This window comes from Aotus nancymaae, unplaced genomic scaffold, assembly GCF_030222135.1.
Source record: "Aotus nancymaae isolate 86718 unplaced genomic scaffold, 86718_ANA_hifiasm-v0.15.2.pri h1tg000017l, whole genome shotgun sequence".
Taxonomy (NCBI): Eukaryota; Metazoa; Chordata; class Mammalia; order Primates; family Aotidae; genus Aotus; species Aotus nancymaae.
In genome coordinates this window covers 15,420,795-15,441,409 of record NW_026988429.1, presented here as the reverse complement: position 1 = coordinate 15,441,409, position 20,615 = coordinate 15,420,795, and the positions used below count along the sequence as shown (strand labels likewise).

Sequence of the window (20,615 nt, the reverse complement as noted above, 5' to 3'; positions counted from 1 at the left end):
CTGAAGCAGGAAGGTGACTCTTTTGAGACAAGCTCTCACTCTGTTGCCCAGGCTGGAGTGCAGTGATATGATCTGGCTCACTGCAGCCTGAACCTCCTGGGCTCAAGTGTTCCTCCTACCTTGGCCTCCTAACTAGCTGGGAATACAGGTGCATGCCACCACACCAAGCTAATTTTTGTATTTTTAGTAGAGACAGAGTTTCACCATATTGGCCAGGCTGGTCTCTAACTCATGACCTCAAGTGATCTTCCTGCCTCGACCTCCCAAAGTGCTGGGATTACAGACCTATGCCATTGTGCCCAGCCCCGGAAGACCTCTTGACCCCAGGAGTTTGAGACCAGCCTGCATAATATAGTGAGACCTCACCGACAAAACCTAAAGAAAGAAAAATTAGCTGGGTGTGGTGGGGCACGCCTGTAGTCCCAGCTGCTGGGGACGCTGAGGCAGGAGGATCGCCTGAGCCCAGGAGTTTTAGGCTGCAGTGAGCTGTGATTGAACCACTCCCCTTTGGCCTAGGTGGCAGAGCGGGACCTTGCCTCAAAAAAAAAAAAAAGTGTGAAAGTCTGATTAATAGTTCTACCTGGTTTAGAATTATGTATGTCTGATTTCAGCTGTTCATAAATGGGCTATGATTCTATTTAGGCTTTGCAGTTTTTCCATTACGTATTTCCTATTTTTCCATAGCATATTCGATAAAATCCCAAAATTTCAATAAGCTTGAATATTTTCTAGGTTTGATACCCTTGTCATTAAAAAGAAATGACTGGTTTTGATTGATGTAAACTATGATAAGGGAACATAATGTATATCTGGCAAATTCAATCTTTACTTGGAAAATAATTGCATTCTGATTTGATAGCCTTGCATGTGCTAACAAGAAATGACTTACATGCATAGCTTGCACATCACTGGCATATGGGAAGGCATAAGGGAGGAATCGTGTGTTATGCAGAAGATGTGGTACTTGATGGAGAGTCTGGAATGTTATCAAACGTAGGCAGACTTAAAAAAGGTCTCTGGGCTAAGATAGGAGTGGGGCTATCAATAGGCAAGATCAAACAAGACTGTCTGGATTTAGTACTGTGCAGTAAATATTTTTCCTTTCTACTTCAAAACACAGTGCTTATACCTGACTAAAGGAGGTCTGAAAAAAACCAGAACTTCGGGATCTGAGACACAAATGTTAGTTCATTGCTTCTGGACTATGAGGTATCAATATAATGAAAAGAAATAAGCTAATGGGCATGGATACTGGAAATGCTAAGAAACTTATTTTAAAATTTGATTCTTAATCTTCACAACTTATTAGACTGGTTTCATCTTCAATTTATTTTATTTTATTTTTAACATTTAAAACTTTTTATTTTGTTTTACCCTTTTTTCACAGCTGTTCACTCAGTTTCTTTTGGATTAACCAAAGTAGACAAAATCCTTGCTTTTCAAGCTTCACCTAATTCACTTACTTGAAAAGTGGGAAAAGTTTCTTTTTTATTCATTTAAAATGTTTAAGTGTTCATCATAATTTGATGTAAATTTGCTTAAGATATGGTTCTATTTTGTTTTTGTTTTTCCTTACCTTATTTAGAGCATGAGTAAACTAAAAAAACAAAACAAAACATCATTTAAGGCAATAGGTCTCACTCTAGGCTACACATTAGCATCCCCAGGGAACTTAAAAAACCCCTCTACTTCCAGAGACCCATTTAAATCAGTCTGGATGGGGCCCTGAGCATCTGTTTTTTGTTTTTTGAGACAAGGTCTTGCTCTGTTGCTGAGGCTGGCGTATGGAGTACAGTGGTATAATTAGATCTCACAGGAGCCTTGACCCCTGGGGCTCAAGTGATCCTCACACCTCACCCTCCCAAGTAGCTAAGATTACAAGTGCATGCCACCACACCAGGCTTATTTTTGCATTTCTGTAGTGACAGAGTTTTGCCATGTTGCCCAGGCTGGCCTCAAACTCCTGGGCTCAAGCAATCCACTTGCCTTGGCCTCCCGAAGTGCTGGGATTACAGGTGTGAGCCACTGTGCCCAGCCTATTTTACTTTATTTTTAAACCCATTAATTTTATATCTGTTAACTTGGTTGTACATTTACAGATTATTTTGTTGCATCTAGAAATACTCTGTGTTCTGTTTTTATATTTGAGAAGGTTTATAAATTAATACATTTGAAGTGCCTGTATGGTTGTCCAGCACAAGGTTATTTTGTTTCAATCACTCTCTAGTTTAGTAATGGCACCTTTTTCTTCACCTCAGAATCTCAAGAGCTTATTTTTTGAAATTCTTTAATAATCTTCCTTAGGGAATATTCAGCATAATTTTGTGGCATAGTGCTTTAGATCAAAGGAAGGACTAGATTATTTGAGTCATTTCTACTTTTTAATCCTATAAATACGGTAATCTTTAAAACATTTTAAAAGTCATATCAGATCCATGAAAAATATAGTAATCTTAAACATTGTTGTGAAACAATTTGAGATACTGCTTTCCCTATCCCCACTCCCAAGTTGCCCCCTGTTACCTTCTTATTAAGGTATTGAATCTAATAAATCCCACAGAGTGTTTACAGGAGCTTTCCCAAGATGGTTTTCTGTGCAGTGGGAAGTAGTGAGAGCCCTGCCTTGCATCAGCAATAGTCACTTACCAGGCATGTGTTAGGTCAGTGCATTATCAAAGGAGAAGCTTCAGTATGCAGTTTTTGGCTTCTGTTTTTAAAGTAAGACATGAAGGCACCTAGAGTAATACTCAGATTGCTTTTTTGGGAATGTATATTTACAAATGTGTTGTTATTATTTTCTAGTTCCATAGTGATCCATTGTCTGCCATAAATGCCTGCTTCGAAGGTGACACTGTTATTGTTTGTCCTGGCCATTATCTGGTACATGGCACTTTCTCCATTGCTGACTCCATTGAGTTGGAAGGTGAGTATGGAAGACACATAGCCAAACTCTCATACATGATATTTTAAGTAAACAGTAAATCGCTGATCTTGTTGAAACTCCAAGAATGTGATTTGAACCCATTTGATTTCCAGTGAGCTGCCTTGAAACATTAAGGACTTGGAAAGCTTAAAGGAGGTTGACCCAGTGTTTCAGCACTTTGAGCTGTGGTTCTTCGTAGCAGTGTATATGTTGGGGAGATGTTCACAGGCTCATATAGAAAAAAGACCATTAGGAAGAAGCGTACTTTCTAGGTTGTAGATGGTTTATGGAAAGGAAATCTAATTTCTAGAATTAAAAAGATTTCCAGCAATATTTAAAAAAATTTTAGTATTTTAAAAATTTGTTGCATGCTTTTATAGATGTTACAGATAACATAGTTCATGGCTTTTTTTTTTTTTGTTTCAAATTTAGCTTATTTTCATGAGAGGTTTAATGAAGGGCATTTAACTTTGAAATTAGTACCAAACAATTATCTTAATTCTCTAAATGCTTGCTGAATGCCACAAGTGCTACATTTTGTGTCTTGACCAAAGTATACTTTAGAATTTTTCAACATAAAAAAAATTAATGTTGAAAAATTCTATTAAAAATGACTTTTTGGGCTGTGTATGGTGGCTCACGCCTGTAATCCTAGCACTTTGGGAGGCCGAGGTGGGCAGATCACTTGAGGCCAGGAGTTTAACAGCCTGACTAACATGGTGAAACCCTGTTGCTACTAAAAATACAAAAATTAGCTGGACATGGTGGTGCATCCCTGTAATCCCAGCTACTTGGGAAGCTGCGGCAGAAGAATCGCTTGAACCTGGGAGGTGGAGGTTGCAATGAGCCAAGATCATACCACTATGCTCCAGCCTGGGAGAGAGAGCAAGACTCTGTCTAAAAAAAAAAAAAAGATAACTTTTTGACAGTTACAACCTTATTGTTCATTTAAAGTGATTTCTAAATTTAGGTTACTTTGCAGTTGTTCATCTTGGTCCTGAATATTTTCATAACGTGTCAAATTTAGTTACACCTGTTCAACTATTTACCAAAATAGTTTCAAGTTAGCTGTGAAGCTTGCGATGCAAAAAATCATGTATCATTTTGGGACTTATGCAGCTGTTCAGAAACTGCTTAAGCTATGCTGTTTATCTTGTCAAAACTTCTAGATGGAAGTGAGGCTGGGAGTTTAGTTTTCTCCTGCTCATAGTACATCAGCTCACCCCCTTTTTTGTTTTATGTGTGTAATTTCTGTTCTTTCTAATCTCCAATTTTTTGTTTTGTTTTTTTTTTCTTTCTCACAGGCAGAAGATTCATCTACTCTCCAATTTTTGATGTATAATAGATGTGTGTATATAAATAACACATCTGCAAGATAAATCACTGTAATAAATACAGTTTATTTTTTGGCATAGTAGAAATAACACTGATATTATAGTTTCTATGGTAGATAAGAGTTCTTCCTAGATTGGTGAAGAAATTTTAATGTAATTGCCAGAGTGTCATAAATAGACATATAGAATGCTGATAATTAAGTATAAAAATAACTGTATATTAACTAACAGTATGTGTCCGGTAATTGGGAAATCAGATGGTATCTCCAGTGTGCATAGGTGGGGTACTCGTTTATGAGTAAGATTCAAGCTCATCTGATAGTGATCTATAGCTAACATGTATAACAAGAGATATATGTGGAGTACCTACTATGTACAGAGTGTTAATAGTACTTACAATAGAGGTTTTCTTTCTTCTTTCAAAAATCCATTCTGTTAGGTGATGGTTTTATGTTTGAAGTGGAAAGGAATACATAATTATAAAAAATCTGTGTAAAAATATTTTTTCTCAATATGCAATTCTTTTTGTACTTTTAATTTTTCTGATGATAAAAAACAATGGTTATTGTAGAAAATATGGAAAGTACAGGCAGATACATACAAAAATCAGAAACAAAATCATTCATAATTCAGGCATCCAGAGTCCACCCCGGTAGCATTCCGGTGTGTGGAGTCCTCTTGCATTCTCTAGGACCCCCAAAGCCTCGTTTTTTCTCTTCAAGTGTAGATAAATTCAGTGGCTTTGCTTGTTAAATGCAGTTACTGCTTTCCTTTACTCAAAGACTCATCTGTAGACAGTGAGAGTTATTTCTTACAGCTTTGTCTCTGTGGTTCTGTTTTACAATGGAAGTCAACTGACTTCTTTAGTTTTCTGATACTCCAGTTTTTCGTAAGCCCACTCAGCTATTTAGGCGCATTATTGGTTTGAGTAAGATGTATAGAGATCTGATGCCTTTTAATTTTTTTTTGAGATGGTATCTTGCTCTGTTGCCCAGGCTGGAGTGCAGTGGTGTGATTTCAGCTCACTGCAGCCTCTGCCTCCCAGGTTCAAGTGATTCTCCTCCCTCAGCCTCCTGAGTTGCTGGGATTACTGGTGCCTGCCACCTTGCCTCACTGATTTTTGTAGTTTTGAAATAGACAGGGTTTCTCTATGTTGGCCAGGCTGGTCTTGAACTCCTGACCTCAAGTGATCCACCCACCTTGGCCTCCTAAAGTTGTGGGATTATAGGCGTGAGTCACTGCGCCTGACCGAGATCTGATACTTTTTTTTTTTTTTTTCTTTCTGAGATGGAGTCTCACTCTGTCTCTCAGGCTGGAGTGCATTGGCACAATCTCAGCTCACTGTAATCTCTGCCTCCCAGGTTCAAGCAGTTCTCCTGCCTCAGCGTCTTGAGAAACTGGGATTACAGGCATGCACCACACCCAGCTAATTTTTGCATTTTTAGTAGAGGCAGGGTTTCACCATGTTGGCCAGGGTGCTCTCGAACTCCTGGCCTCAAGTGATCCAATTGCATCGGCTTCCCAAAGTGCTGGGATTACAGGTGTTAGCCACCATGCCCAGCCTCTATCTGATGCGTTTTATTTGTTAATGAGGTAGACTGTTTTTTTCTAGTAAGTAGTCAGTTTGTCAGATTTTAAGTCAACTGTTTAAGAGAATATTAAAATTAGATCATCTTGAGAACTGCTTAGGTTTATTCCAATGTAATTTATATTAGAATCATAGAATGTTAGAAGCAAACTTCTAAGGGTGAATGCTTTAAAGTTCTTTGACTCAGCTGTAAGTCCATTCATTCATTCATTCATTCATTCAAGACCAGGTCTCATTCTGTCACCCAGAGTAAAGGCTGGAGTGTAATGGCATGATCATAGCTTACTGCAGTCTTAACATTTTGGGATCAAGTGACCCTCCCACTTTAGCCTCCTTGAGTAGTGAGTAATTGGTGCATGCAACCACGCCTAATTTTTTTTTAGTTTTTGTAAAGATGGAGTCTCACTGTGTTGACTAGGCTGGTCTTGAACATTATTCATTTTTTATAGCAGTTTTGTAAGTGAATTTAGTGCTGAGCTGATGTGAGATAGTTGATAGGGTAGTCATCTTGATATGGGGACTAGTCAGAGAGTGGTGATTGTTAAAAATTGGGATACCATGGTTTAAATCAAACAGAATATATATAGAGAGATTTTACTTAAATACAACTTGGTTGACTGGTCTCATTATCTGCAGTCATTTGAACTAGAGAAAACTGTTCTAGAGTGTTCTTATTTAGATATTTTTCCTCACCCATCTTGAGTGTTCTTGTTCTTTCTTTCTTAGGATACGGTCTACCAGATGACATTGTGATAGAAAAGAGGGGCAAAGGTGACACTTTTGTGGACTGCACGGGTGCTGGTATTAAAATCTCAGGCGTAAAATTTGTTCAGCACAATGCTGTAGAGGAAATCTTAAGTAAGTATCTGAATGTTTGATGTATTGTTTCTTCTAAGCTTTGAAGGAAAACTGTACTCTCTATGGAAGATAGAATTTAATGAAATGCCACTCGAGTACAGATATACCTTGCTTTGTTGCACTTCACAGATACTGAGTTTCATACAAATTGAAGGTTGTGGCAACCCTGTTTCCAGCCAGTCTGTTGGGACCATTTTTCCGATAGCATGTGCTCACCGTGTGTCTCTATGTCATATTTTGGTAACTCTCACAGTATTGTAAGCCTTTTTAAAAAATTATAGATGATATGCTGATCTGTGCCCAGTGATCTTTGATATTACTACTGTAATTGTTTTGGGGTGCCATGAACTACATCCATATAAGATGGTGAATTTAACTGATAATTGTGTAGGTTCTGACTGTTCTGCCAATCAGCCATTCCCCTATCTCTCTCCTTCTGTTTGGACCACTCTATTCCTTGAGACACAGCAATATTGACATTAGACTGGCTAATAAACCTACAATGACATCTAGGTGTTCACATGAAAGGAAGAGTCACCTGTCTCTCACATTAAATTAAAAAACTAGAAATGTTTAACTTAGTGAGGAAGGCACATCGAAAACTGAGATAGGCTGAAACCCAAGTCTCTTGTGTCAGTTGACCAAGTTAAGAATGTGAATGAAAAGTTCATAGAGGAAATTAAAAGCACTACTCTAGTGAACATATGAATGATAAGAAAGTGAAACAGCCTTATTGCTGATATGGAGAAAGTTTCCCTAGCCTGGATAGAAGATCAAATCAGTTACCACATTCCTTAAATTAAAGCCTATTCCAGAGCAGAACCCTAACTTCTTCAATTCTGTGAAGGCTGAGAGAGGTGAGGAAGCTGTAGAGGAAGAGTTTGAAGCTAGTAGAGGTTGGTTCATGAGGTTTAAGGAAAGAAGCCATCTCTATAACATAAAAGCACAAGGTGAAGCAGCAAGTGCTGATGAAGAAACTACAGTAAGTTACAGAAGATCTAGCTAAGGTAATTGATGAAGGTGGATACACTAAACACATTTTCAATGTAGATGAAATAACCTTCTATTGGAAGAAGATGCCATCTAGTACTTTTCATATCTAAAGAGAAGTCAGTGCTTGGCTTCACAACTTCAAAGGGCAGACTGACTCTCTTGTTAGGAGGGAATGTAACTGGTGACTTTAAGTTGAAGCCAGTGCTCATTTGCCATTTGGAAAATCCTAGAGCCCTTAAGAATTATGCCAGATCTATTCTGCCTGTGCGTTAGAAATGGAACAACAAAGCCTGAATAGTAGCACATCTGTTTATAACATGGTTTACTGAATATTTTAGGCCCATTATTGAGACTTGCTACTGAAAACAGAAAGATTCCTTTAAAAATATGATTGCTTATTGACAATGTACCTGGCCATTTGAGAGCTATGATGGAGGTGTATCAGGAGATTAATGTTTTCATGCCTGCTAATAACATCTATTCTGCAGCCCATGAATCAAGGAGTAATTTCAACTTTCAAACCTTACTACATAAAAAATATACTTCATAAGGCTATAGCAGCTATTGATAGTGATTCCTCTGCTGGGTCTGGGCAAAGTCAATTGAAAACTTTCTGGGAGGGATTCATCATTCTAGATGTCATTATGAACATTTATGATTCATGGGAGGAGGTCAAAATATCAACATTAACAGGAGTTCTGGAGAAGTTGATTCTGGCCCTCATGGATGATTGAGGGATTCAAGACTTGAATGGAGGAAGTAACTGCAGATGTGGTGGAAATAGCAAAAGCCTGATGATAGCAAGTAGAGCCTTAAGACATGACTGAATCGCTACGATCTTACAAAAATTGGAACAGATGAGGAGTTGCTTCTTATGGATAAGCGAAGAAGGTGTTTTCTTGAGATGAAATCTCCTGGGGAGGATGCTGTGAACATGGTGGAATGACAGCAAAGGATTTAGAATATTATGTAAACTTGGTAAAGCAGAGACAGACTTTGATGGGATTGACTCCAATTCTGAACAACTTTCTACTGTGGGTAAAGTGCTATCAAACAAGATCACATGCTACAAAGAAGTCTTTTCATGAAAGGAAGAGTCAGTGTGGCAAACTTCATTGTTGTCTTTTAAAAATTGTCACAGCCACCTTAACCTTCAGCAAACACCATTATGATCAGTCAGCAACCATCAATATTGTGACAAGACCCTCCACCAGCAAAAAGATGATGTCTTGCTGAAGGCTTAGAGGAGTGTTAGCATGTTTTAGCAAAATAAAGTATTTTAAATTAAGATGTGCACATTTAAAAAAACATAATCCTTTTTGTATACTTAATAGACACATTAGAAACATACTACTCATTAGTATAAATGCACATGCTCATCAGTGTAAACACAAATTATTAATTTTTTGGGACAGAGTCTTGGTCTGTTGCCCAGGTTGGAGTACAGTGGTGTGATCTCAGCTCACTGCAACCTCTGCCTCCCTGGTTCAAGCGATTCTCCTGCCTCAGCCTCCCCACTAGCTGAGAACACAGGCTCCTGCTATCATGCATGGCTAATTTTTGTATTTTTAGTAGAGACGGTTTTACCACATTGGCAAGGTTGGTCTCGAACTTCTGATCTTGGGTGATCTGCCTGCCTCAGCCTCCCAAAGTGCTGAGATTACAGGTGTGAGCCACCATGCATGGCCTAAAAAATTATTTTTTTATGTACATAGTGTGACGACTTAGCTAACTTAACCCTGAAGTGAAAAATAAACCTATTCATGATAATTTGTTAATGTTAGTTTCTTTTCTGTGCAGTGAATTTTTCTTTGAAAACTTTCCAGTGTTGTGGTCTGTGTTCTCTGTATTCAGGGTAGCACTAGATTGAAGTTATCTCCACGTGGCAGTAATGTTTGTTTACTGGAATCTTTGTGTCCCCTTTCTTGATTCAAGGTCTTTTTCTTCTGAGATACTCAGCAAAATTACTCTCTGATACTTTTTTTTTCTAGTAATAAAAAGTGCTTTTATATCTGAGGTCAAGTCGTTCTTTATTAAAGAATATTGCTTTTAGATTGTAGAAAATAACTCAAAATAGTCATCGTTTTATATTTTATGAATTTGTAATTTAGGTAAGAAAATTTAAATGGTAGCTTTTGAGAAATATTTAGTCCACCTCTAATGTCAGCACCAGGCTATCTCTAATACTGGAAAGGGCACATTACTTGCTAAAGCAGTCAGCGTGTGTTTTTGTCACAGTTGTTCACTGTGGTAAGACTACACCGGAAAACTGTGTGCTGCAGTGTGAGACGACCGGAGTCACAGTGCGGACATCAGCAGAGTTTCTGATGAAGAACTCAGATTTATATGGTGCCAAGGTAAAAACACTTGTCATCTTAGGGTTTAAGTTGTAAATGAATATATGAAATATGGGACCGAGATATATGTGCGTACTCCTACTCTCCAGTCATCTCTACCAAGTCAGTCAAACTCAACTGTGCAAGGGTCTTCTCATGTAGCATTTTCACATCATAGGAAGAAAAGTAATAAATCTCACAATTGCTTTATTTAGCTTTAAGAGAGGGTTAGACCATTAAAATTATAACTTTGTAACTGTAGATTCACACAGTATTTTAAGAAATAGCAGGGAGAGGTCCTGCATGATGCCCTTCACCAGTGTCCCCTAACAGTAACATCTTGTGAAACTGTTGTGCAACATCACAACCAGAATACTGACATCAGTCTAGTCAAGTGGAAGAATATTCCCATCACCAAAGGAACCCTTCATGTTGCCAAACTCATCTGCCTCTCTCCCACCAACCTCTTCCTTAACTGCAGGCACACCTTAAGCTGTTTTTCTTTTTTCTTTTTTTTTGTTTTTTGAGACAAAGTCTTGCTCTTTTGCCCGGCTGGAGTGCAGTGGCACAATCTTGGCTCACTGCAACCTCCATTTCCCAGATTCAAGCGATTCCCCTGCCTCAGCCTCCTGAGTAGCTGGGACTACAGGCGCATGCCACCGTGCCTGGCTAATTTTTTGTATTTAGTAGAGATGGGGTTTCACCATGGCCAGGATGGTCTCGATCTCCTGACCTCATGATCCGCCTGCCTCGGCCTTCCAAAGTGCTGGGATTACAGGCGTGAGCCACCATGCCTGGCGCTGTTTTTCATTTCTATTTATTTCATCATTTCAAAAGTGTAAAAATGGCATCACACAGTATGTGACTCTTTGGGACTGACTTTTCTCACTCAGTGTGGTTCTCTGGAGCTTCACTTAGGTCGTTGGAGGCACCAGTAGCTTGTTCCTTTTTACGGTTGAGGAATAGTCCAATGTGTGGACTGTTCCTCAGTTTGTTTAGTCACTTGTAGAAGGATGTCTAGATTGTTTCCAGTTTTTGCCTCTTGTAAGTAAAGCTGCTATAAACATTTGGGTATATGTTTTTGTGTGAACACAGTTTTTATTAAAAAATTTTTTTTTAAACATTTGTTTATTTTTTTGAGATGGAGTCTCGCTCTGTTGCCCTAGAATTTCATATTCATCATATTCAGGTACACCAATCAAGTGTAGATTAGGTCTTTTCACATAATCCCATATTTCTTGGGAGACTTTGTTCATTTCTTTTCACTCTTTTCTCTGTTGTCTTGCCTTCTCTTTTTATTTCATCGAGGTGATCTTCAATCTCTGATATCCTTTCTTCTGCTTGATTGATTTGGCTATTAAAACTTGTGTTTTCTTCACATAGTTCTCGTGCTGTGTTTTTCAACCCCATCAAGTCATTTATGTTCTTCTCTAAGCTGGTTATTCTAGTTAGCATTTCATCTAACCTTTTTTCAAGGTTTTTGGTTTCTTTGCATTGAGTTAGAATGTGTTCCTTTAGCTCAGAAAAGTTTATTATCCACCTTCTGAAGCCTGTTTCTGTCAATTCATCTCACTCTTTCTCAGTTATGTTGTGTTCCTGTGTTGTTGAGGAGTTATGATCCCTTGAAGGAGAAGAGGTGTTCTGGTCTTTGATGGTTTCATCTTTTTTGCTCTGTTTTTTTCCCATCTTTGTGGATTTACCTGGCTGTGTTGTCAGGGAGCTGCTTGATGAGGTTGCTTATCTGCCTGTCGAGGCGCTATTGGGTTTCTGGGGACTCCTTCAGGTTACTAGGGAAGCTTCCTGTGTCTTTTTTGTTTATACTGGGAGATTAGGCCTGCTTCTTCTGCTGACCTGTACGCGCTGCTGGTTGGTCAAGAATGCTGTCCCGTTGCTACGTAGGCTTCCTGTGTTTTTTGTTAAAACATGTAGCCCAGTCCCACCTGTCTAGTGGTGGGTTGTGTCCTTCCTCCACTGGGCTAGATCATTCAGGGTTCAGCTCAGATTGTGGCACTGATTGTGCAACAGGCTGGAGTCAGAGCTTCAGCCCTCTGGAGTTTGTGGGGGTGGGTAGGGACCTGCCCAGCTGCACCCAGCCATCTCCCCCTTTTCAGCTTCCTCTCTCTCCTGTTATGGGGTAGGGGCCCACTGCGCTGCTCTGTCTGTCTTCCCGTTTACAGCTCCCTGTGTCTCCAGGTCGGGGGAGGGGGTGATAGCTCAGTCCACAGGCTCTCCTAGCTGGCTTTTGGGCTTATGTGTCAGTTTAGGTCTGGGCATCAATCCGGGACACCATCCTGAATTATTATTGAACTCCGCGCTTGTAATTCCAAGTGCTTGACTGGCAAAGATCCCCTGTTCTGTGTATTGCTGAGGCTTTGGGGGAAGTGCTGTATCTGGACCAGAGTGCCAGAGGGGGAGCCTCTGACATGCCAGTCAGATGCACTTTCTGGGTGAAGCAGCACCCCTCCCTGCCTCACTCTGCCTTGCCTAGGCTTTGCTCACTGTAGGACCAGACCCATTGAAATGCCCCTGGTACCTTGGTTGGAGCTAGGAGATCTCAGGATTTCTGCATCTCTCTCACTGGGTGTTGTGCATCGGAGTTGTGTCTATTCGGCCATCTTGGAGAGTCCTATATATATATTTTTTGAGATGGAATTTTGCTCGTTACCCAGGCTGGAGTGCAGTGGTGCAATCTCGGTTCACTGCCACCTCTGCCTCCAGGGTTCAAGCGATTTTCCTGCCTCAGCCTCCTGAGTAGCTGGGATTACAGGCTTGTGCCACCATGCCTGGCCAACATAATGTTATATATGCTATGGACAGGTGCATAAGGAGAGCAATAATTACCATGATATTTCAACTTCTGGGCTAAAAATTCTTCAGATTATATCTAATTTATTTTTATATCAATGTACACCTATGTAAATATGTTCTTCACTGAGGAACCTTAGAAGGAAACTCTGAAGTGGGAAATGGTTCCTGTTCTTGAGTAGGAAGATTCATTTTTCTCAAGATGTGAGCTCTTTGTGTATCAACTTTACATAAACCAAATAAAAATATCAAAGTTTTAACATTTTAAAATTAAACTTGTCTGTCTTTTACTATTGTGATGACATTAAAAATTTTTTTGTAGTGAGGTGAGAATGACTTGCCTTTCTGTATACAAAATGTGCTATTAGTTTCCACATATTGTTTATTAATAGCTGAAAAGACAGATAAATGAATGAAACATCTACAATTGCCCAAATAGTATGCATAATCCCAGCTCATACCTGTAATCCCAGCATTTTGGGAGGCTGAGGCAGGTGGATCACTTGAGGTTGGGAGTTTGAGACCCTGACCGACATAGAGAAACTCCATTTCTACTAATAATACAAAAATTAGCTGCGCATGGTGGTGCATGCCTGTAAACCCAGCTGCTCAGGAGGCTGAGACAAAATCACTTGAACCCTGGAGGTGGAGTTGCAGTTAGCTGAGATTGTACCATTGCACTCCAGCCTGGACAAGAGCGAAACTCTGTCTCAAAAAGAAAAAAAGAATTGCCCAAATACATATAAGCATTTAGAGCTTGATAATGGTGACATTTCAGATTAGTAGGAAAAGGTGAATTATTCATAAATTAAATGCCTGCTGTTTGGATAAAACTTAACTAGAGTTTTATCTCACAAAAATAAATTCCTGATGAAATATAGATCAAACATTTTAAATATACAAAATAGCGAAAGTACCAAAAGAAGACACACATGCGTATTTCTACAAATACATTTTTATGTTGACAAAACCTTCCTAAGAACTTCGCAAGCAAGCATTCTAAAGGTTGATTTAGCAAAATAAAACTTAAAACACTCTATATAAGAAAAAAAGACAACCTACTTGCAAAATATTTACAACATATACATATAATACTCACATCGGAAGAAATATGTATCTTCATGTTACAGATAATTCAAATCAACAAGAAAATAATTGTAAATTTGGGCAAAGTACTTTTTTGCAGATCTATAAGTGACCTATATACATAAGAAAAAAATACTTAATGTTTCTTAAAAGAGAAGGAATTCATGCTAAAAGAGAAATAAAATACTGTTTCCTATCCACAAAGTTTGTGAGGATGAAGACAGTGGTACTTATATAACTGCTTAAAATTTAAGTTGCTAATGACTTTTCAAAAAGACAATTTGGTGGTAAGCACCACATTTAAAAAACATATATGCCCTTTACTCATCAATTCCATTATGCTGAAATATCTGTAAATAAAGATACATCCAATTTGTTTTTCTCAGTACTGCTTAAAACCTCAATGTATTAAGAAGAACACATATGGTGGATTTTAGAACTAAATTTCAGTGCATCCATAGGATGGAATAGTAACCGTTGAAGGTGTGACTAGATACAGACTTATTTTGACATGCGAAGATGTACTTTACCAAGTGAGAAAAAAATTGTTTTGATTGTACATACACACATACTGTACCCCTGTTTTAGCTGAAAATATGTACCAAATGTGATTACATTTATTTTTGGGCATTTGTACTATAAGTAACTTTTTTTCTTATCTGTGATTTCTGCAATGAGCATGTATAAAAGTTATAGTAAAAGCTTGTTATTAATGAAATAATCTTTGGGAAAGCAGAATATATGAGATTTGCTCAGATAAAAATAATTTCTCACTTTCTATTATTTTTGTGGTTTGGTCTCTTCAGTGAACTTTTAGTCTCTTCTGGAGAAGGGGGAATCCTTTTGTCTGTGCTTAAAGGTTTTATTATGAATACATTTTTATTATATACATATGTTTTAATTATATACAGATTTACTACATATATGCAAAAAATAGATGAAAATTTTAGTTGTTATGTTCTTATGAAAATGAAAAATAGCAAATATAAGTGATTATTACTATTATAAAAGTATTGCTTTATTTTCTGGGAGTTTTCTTTTAAAATGTTGAGCTCCCCAACTGTATTTTTCCATTTTTTGTTTTTATAAAAGAAGTTTTTTTGAGGCAGGCTCTCACCCAGGCTGGAGTGCAGTGGCACAATTATGGCTCACTGCAGCCTCGACCTCCTGTGCTCAAGTGATCCTCTCCTCAGCTTCCTGAGGAGCTGGGACTGCCGGTGTGCACCACTATGCCTGGTTACTTTTTGTACTTTTTGTAGAGACAGGGTTTCCCCATGTTGTCCAGGCTAGTCTCAAACTCCTGCACCCAAGCAATCCTCCAACCTTGGCCTCCCAAAGAGCTGGAATTACAGACATGAGGCACCATGCACGGCCTCTATTCTTTCAGTTGATTTATTTATCAAACATAAGCTGAATACTTGTTATGTAGCACACATATATTACTATCTTTCAGAACGCTTTTGTCCTTAAAACTTCATATTTACCTGCCCAGTTTGAGCAAGCTGAGAGATTTAGTATTGGAGTAGTAGAACTTAGTCTCAATTGAAGCTTTTCCTCCCTCCTTTCAAACAAAAGCACTTCTGAAGGTAGAAAATTGCAAAATAAAACTTTTTTTTTTTTTGAGATGGAGTCTCTGTCCCCCAAAGTGGAGTGCAATGGTGTGATCTTGGCTCACTGCAACCTCTGCCTCCTGGTTTCAAGTGATTCTCTTGCCTCAGCTTCCAGAGTAGCTGGGATTACAGCTACTCTGTAGCTGTAATCTGGTGTGCTACCATACCTGGCTAAGTTTTGTATTTTTAGTAGGGATGGGATTTTGCCATGTTGGCCAGGCTGGTCTCAAACTCTTGACCTCAGGTGATCCACCCACCTTGGCCTCCCAAAGTGCTGGGATTATAGGCATGAGCCACCATGACTGGCTGCAAAATATAATTTATTTTAATTAAATTGATTTTTTTAAAAAGACTATAAAATTTGACATCGAGAGATAAAAAAAGACCCATAGGATTTAAAATGACAAATATAAAAATGATTGGCTACAAACGATGTAAAAATACATTTCCCAGCCCCCAAACAAACATAATTTAAGTAATTATAAAATTTTTATACTGTAAGTGCATTTCTCTTATAAGTCTTCAAAACCATTCTAAGCAATCTATCTGTATAAAATATAAAATTAAATTTACCATAACTATTAATTTAAAAATGATTTTAAATTTGATTTTATGGAGCTTGCCATTTTCTGTACATAATAGTGGTTTCTGGTCCCAAGTTCACCTAGAACTTATTTACTACAATGGTCTTTTTACTCCTTTTTCCTTCTACAAGGGTCCCATAAAAAGACAATGTGAAGGAAGCTTCTAAGAGTGACCAAAAATACCAGTGAACATATTATCTTTCTGAAAAAGAAAGAACTAAGTGACCAACTAAGAGAGCCACTTTGCACCAATGAAACAAATGGGAGTGAAACCTCAGAACAAGCAGAGCTTAAGCTTAATGACAATATGTTTTATAATAGGCCAGCTGAGAATGTATCTGTCAATCTTGAATAAGCATGGGTGGCAACACTGAGGTAGTCCAGATGATATGCTCTGAATTTTAGATAGGTCTAATGACATTAAAAATCACAATGGTACAATTTGATGTGGAACTCTAGTCTACCCACCACAAACTAGTTTTCTGAATTGGTCCTTATTCTTAGACCCAAGATCCAGCAATTTCTCCTCTCTTAAAAACAGCAGCCATGATTGGTTTCATTATCTCCCAATTAAGTAGTGGTGACATCACCACTAATTAGCATCCAAACTTGGATACAAATCCTAAAGGTATTGAGTCAGTAAGACAGAGTAGAAGCTATGATGTGCCATACTGACCAATTTCTGAGAACCACATTAGCCACATTCATGCAGCTAAAACCCATCTATGACACACAAATGGCAGATGAGAACAACAAAAAAAAAGAATGAGGTCATTAAACTTTATCACTAGAAACATGATTCCACTGTTTCAAATAGGAAACCTACCCTGGGAGACCTCCACCAAAGTGAAGAAGGACCTGATATATGGGCTTATCATCTTAACACTAGAGTCTTGGGTCAAAACTCTATGAGGAGGATAAGAAAGGTCTAGTCTATGAACCACATGGACAGAAAGGTCGTATCCCAAGTGCCCTGCCTATCTGTGACAGCCAACAGACAATTCTGATTAGGAAGTTATCGCTTAAGAATATTTTGATTCTTCCTTATGCCACCAACAGTATTAGTCTGGGCAGGATTCCCTAGATATTTACTTTCTTAAGATGTTCCCTGCCAAAAACAAACTAGAGCAATGCCTATGTAAAAACAAGGACTCTAAAGATCCTGCTACACAGTATTCACAATTAAAAGGGCTCAAGATTCAGGACCACCTAAAGACAACTGACAACAAATAAGCATCAGAGCCAGAGGTCAACCTCAGCTAAATGATGAAGCAGCACAGGGCTCCATTTCTGTCTGATAAGGAAAGAGAAAAGAGGCATTTTGAGTAGATGAAAAACCAAAGGCTGAGGTCCCAGGAAAACAGACTGGCTTCAAAGAAGACACTAAGGAAGACCTACAGAGCTGTATTAACCTTAGTTAAAAAAAAAAAAAATCATATGTCAAGAGGGGAACTGAACCACTTTCTAAATCATAGTATGAACTCATCTCTCCAGATACTTGGTAAGTGGTCAAAGCTTGTTTCATAATTTTTTCTTTTTGAGATGTGAGTTTCGCTCTTGTTGCCCAGGCTGGAGTGCAATGGTGCAATCCCAGCTCACCACAACCTCTGCCTCCTGGGTTCAAACGATTCTCCTGCCTCAGCCTCCTGAGTAGCTGGAATTACAGGCATGCACCACCACACCTGGCTAATTTTGTATTTTTAGTAGAAATGGGGTTTCTCCATGTTGGTCAGGCTGGTCTCAAACTCCTGACCTTAGGTGATCCACCAGCCTCAACCTCCCAAGTGCTACGATTACACACATGAGCCACTGAGCCCAGCCATTTTTATAATTACTTTCACTTCTTGGGAAAAAAGTCTTTCTTACCTTTGGTCCTTAAGTGTGGTATCAGTTTTTTTTTTTTGTTTTTTGTTTTCCTGACAGAGTCTTGCTCTGTCATCCAGGCTGGAGTATAGTGGCACGATCTTGGCTCACTGCAACCTACATCTCCTGTGCTCAAGCAATTCTCTTGCCTCAGCCTCCTAAGTAGCTGGGATTACAGGCCTGTGCCATGATGCCTGGCTAATTTTTTGTATTTTTAGTAAAGACAGGGTTTCACCATCTTGGCCAGGCTGGTCTTGAACTCCTGACCTCTGGTAATCCCCTACCTCTGCCTCACAAAATGCTGGAATTACAGGTGTGAGCTACTGCGCCCAGCCTCTTCCATTTTTTTTTATGTGATAAAACAATCTTTTTTTACTCGACATCAATGACCAAGGTGCAGTATAAACATGAAGTTGCTGATATTTTGCTTTTATACACATAAAATACCAACATCTCTCATACACTTTATAGGCTATACAAAAGTCTCAGAAAGAATTAATAGCAGTTATCCAAAAGTATTGTAATATTTAAGGCTGAGTGAAATACAGTAAAGCCTGATATTATATGTTAAGAAACCTAGACCAACATTTTAAATATTGGTTTCTATAAAATTTAACTATGTTAAATTTTCATTAACAGAACATAACCTAAGCATCAAAACAGCTAAACTAATTAATTTAAAAATAAAACAATTTCTAAATAGACTAATATAATCATGTTTATACAGCTATAAAGCATAATTTGGAAGCTAAGCCTAGTAAAAGAATGACCTGTAACAGAATAACAGAATCATTTATCAACCGTTGAGCTGTGCGATTTAAAGAAATCATTGTCCTCCCCTCCTCCCACCAAAATCTCCATTTGAGATAGTTTCAATCATTATATAAAAAAATTTGTTTTGCTTCTCTGACCTGATTTGTGGTGACTGACACAATATTGATAAAACTGCCTTCTTGACCTTCCCTTTGCTCTCCAAAAGATGTGGTTTAAACAATTACACAAATTCTACAAGAGTTTCTTCCAGGACTCAGGCACCACAATGCAGCGTCACTACCTTAGGTACTTATCTGCTCCCCAGAATCTTTAAGCATTAAGTGGTTCAGTGAGGGCTTCAGCTCTAGTGGTATTTTCAGGTTTTCTCAGCCGGGACTCCTGTAGTTTTTCAATGAACATAGCGAGAAAGTCAAGTAGGAACATAAAACTTGCTGTAAATCCAAATACAATTGCAGCAACTTCAGCTGAAGTCCTGTCATGTGTGGTAACAAAAATGATGGACGCCAACAAAAACACAAATCCTGTTCCCAAAGCAATATAAAAATCCGATGCTTTTACTTTTGTGGTATCAACCATATCATAAACGGGAGTGCAATAAACGATCAGTATAAGGAGACTCAGAAGGAAGGCACTGCAGCTTACAAACTCAAAAAAATAAAGTCCTCCACACAAAGTACATTGTGATACAACTTCTTCACAGATGAAGGCCAGCAGAGACAGCAACAGCTGCAAGCCCTTGAGAATGCGCCAGAGCCAGGGGAGTCGGCCCAGGAAGAAGTAGGCAGCGAGGCCGCTCTGGGGCCCCGGGTCCTCCTCCGTAGTGGGGCTGTACGCCGCTCCGTTCTCCATCGCCTAGGGCCGGGGAGCGCGGCAGCCACAGCAACCGTGCTGCTGACTTCGTGGACTCCAGAAGTCCCCCCAAAATATAATTTTTAACTGCCCTTTTGAAAATTTATAACAGTTTTAAATGTTAATATTAATCATTGGAAGTGCCTAATTTACATTCATTCTACAAATCTAAGTAGAAAATAAGCCATACTCTTTTATTTGAATTCTGAGTTTCTTTTGGGTGTTTTTTTGAAAATCAAAGTAAGAATGAGTTTGTTTTAAACATTTGTTATCATCTTCATTTTCAGTTCTCTTGTTCTATAGTACTTTTGAGAACTAAAATTTATTTAAATGCAATTTATATGACTAGAGCTCCCCTAGATGTGGTTGTATACATCAATTCTACTTATCGCAAGGCATCATGGATTGTGTGATACCCCATCATTTTGTATCTCAATAAGAGAATTATTTAAATGTGGTCAATTTTAGTTGTAGTAAGTCAAGAATTATAAGTGGGATTCTAATGTTAGAGATGTTAAAATATGAACAAATGAGCAACTTAGAATCTTGTCTTTGTTAAGTAGTAGCATTAATAATGATTATAATATCTAACAAATATTGAGGTGTTATTTGTGCTAGGAACTGTTCTCAATACTTTGCAGAGTCTCATGGAAGCATCAAAATAGTGTCCTGTGAGACAGTCAATATTTTTAACCCCCATTTTTTTTTGAGACGGAGTTTTGCTCTTGTTACCCAGGCTGGAGTGCAATGGCGTGATTTCGGCTCACCGCAACCTCCGCCTTCTGGGTTCAGGCAATTCTCCTGCCTCAGCCTCCTGAGTAGCTGGGATTACAGGCATGTGCCACCGTGCCCAGCTAATTTTTTGTATTTTTAGTAGAGACGGCGTTTCACCATGTTGACCAGGATGGTCTCGATCTCTTGACCTCGTGATCCACCCGCCTCGGCCTCCCAAAGTGCTGGGATTACAGGCGTGAGCCACCGCGCCCGGCCCTACCCCCATTTTATTAATTAG

General features: G+C 38.7%; 1 protein-coding gene across 1 annotated transcript; it reads right to left on the bottom strand.

The window, feature by feature from the left end:
• Positions 1 to 19,060: 19,060 nt before the first annotated feature.
• LOC105704926 (CKLF-like MARVEL transmembrane domain-containing protein 6) lies at positions 19,061 to 19,603 on the bottom strand. Its single transcript, XM_064377807.1, has one exon. It carries the CDS (start codon positions 19,601 to 19,603, stop codon positions 19,064 to 19,066), a length of 540 nt encoding a protein of 179 aa, XP_064233877.1. The 3' UTR covers positions 19,061 to 19,063.
• Positions 19,604 to 20,615: the final 1,012 nt, after the last annotated feature.

Bases quoted from the DNA above. Each gene is read 5' to 3' on its own strand.
- LOC105704926 (XM_064377807.1), bottom strand. From the start codon at position 19,603: ATGGAGAACGGAGCGGCGTACAGCCCCACTACGGAGGAGGACCCGGGG.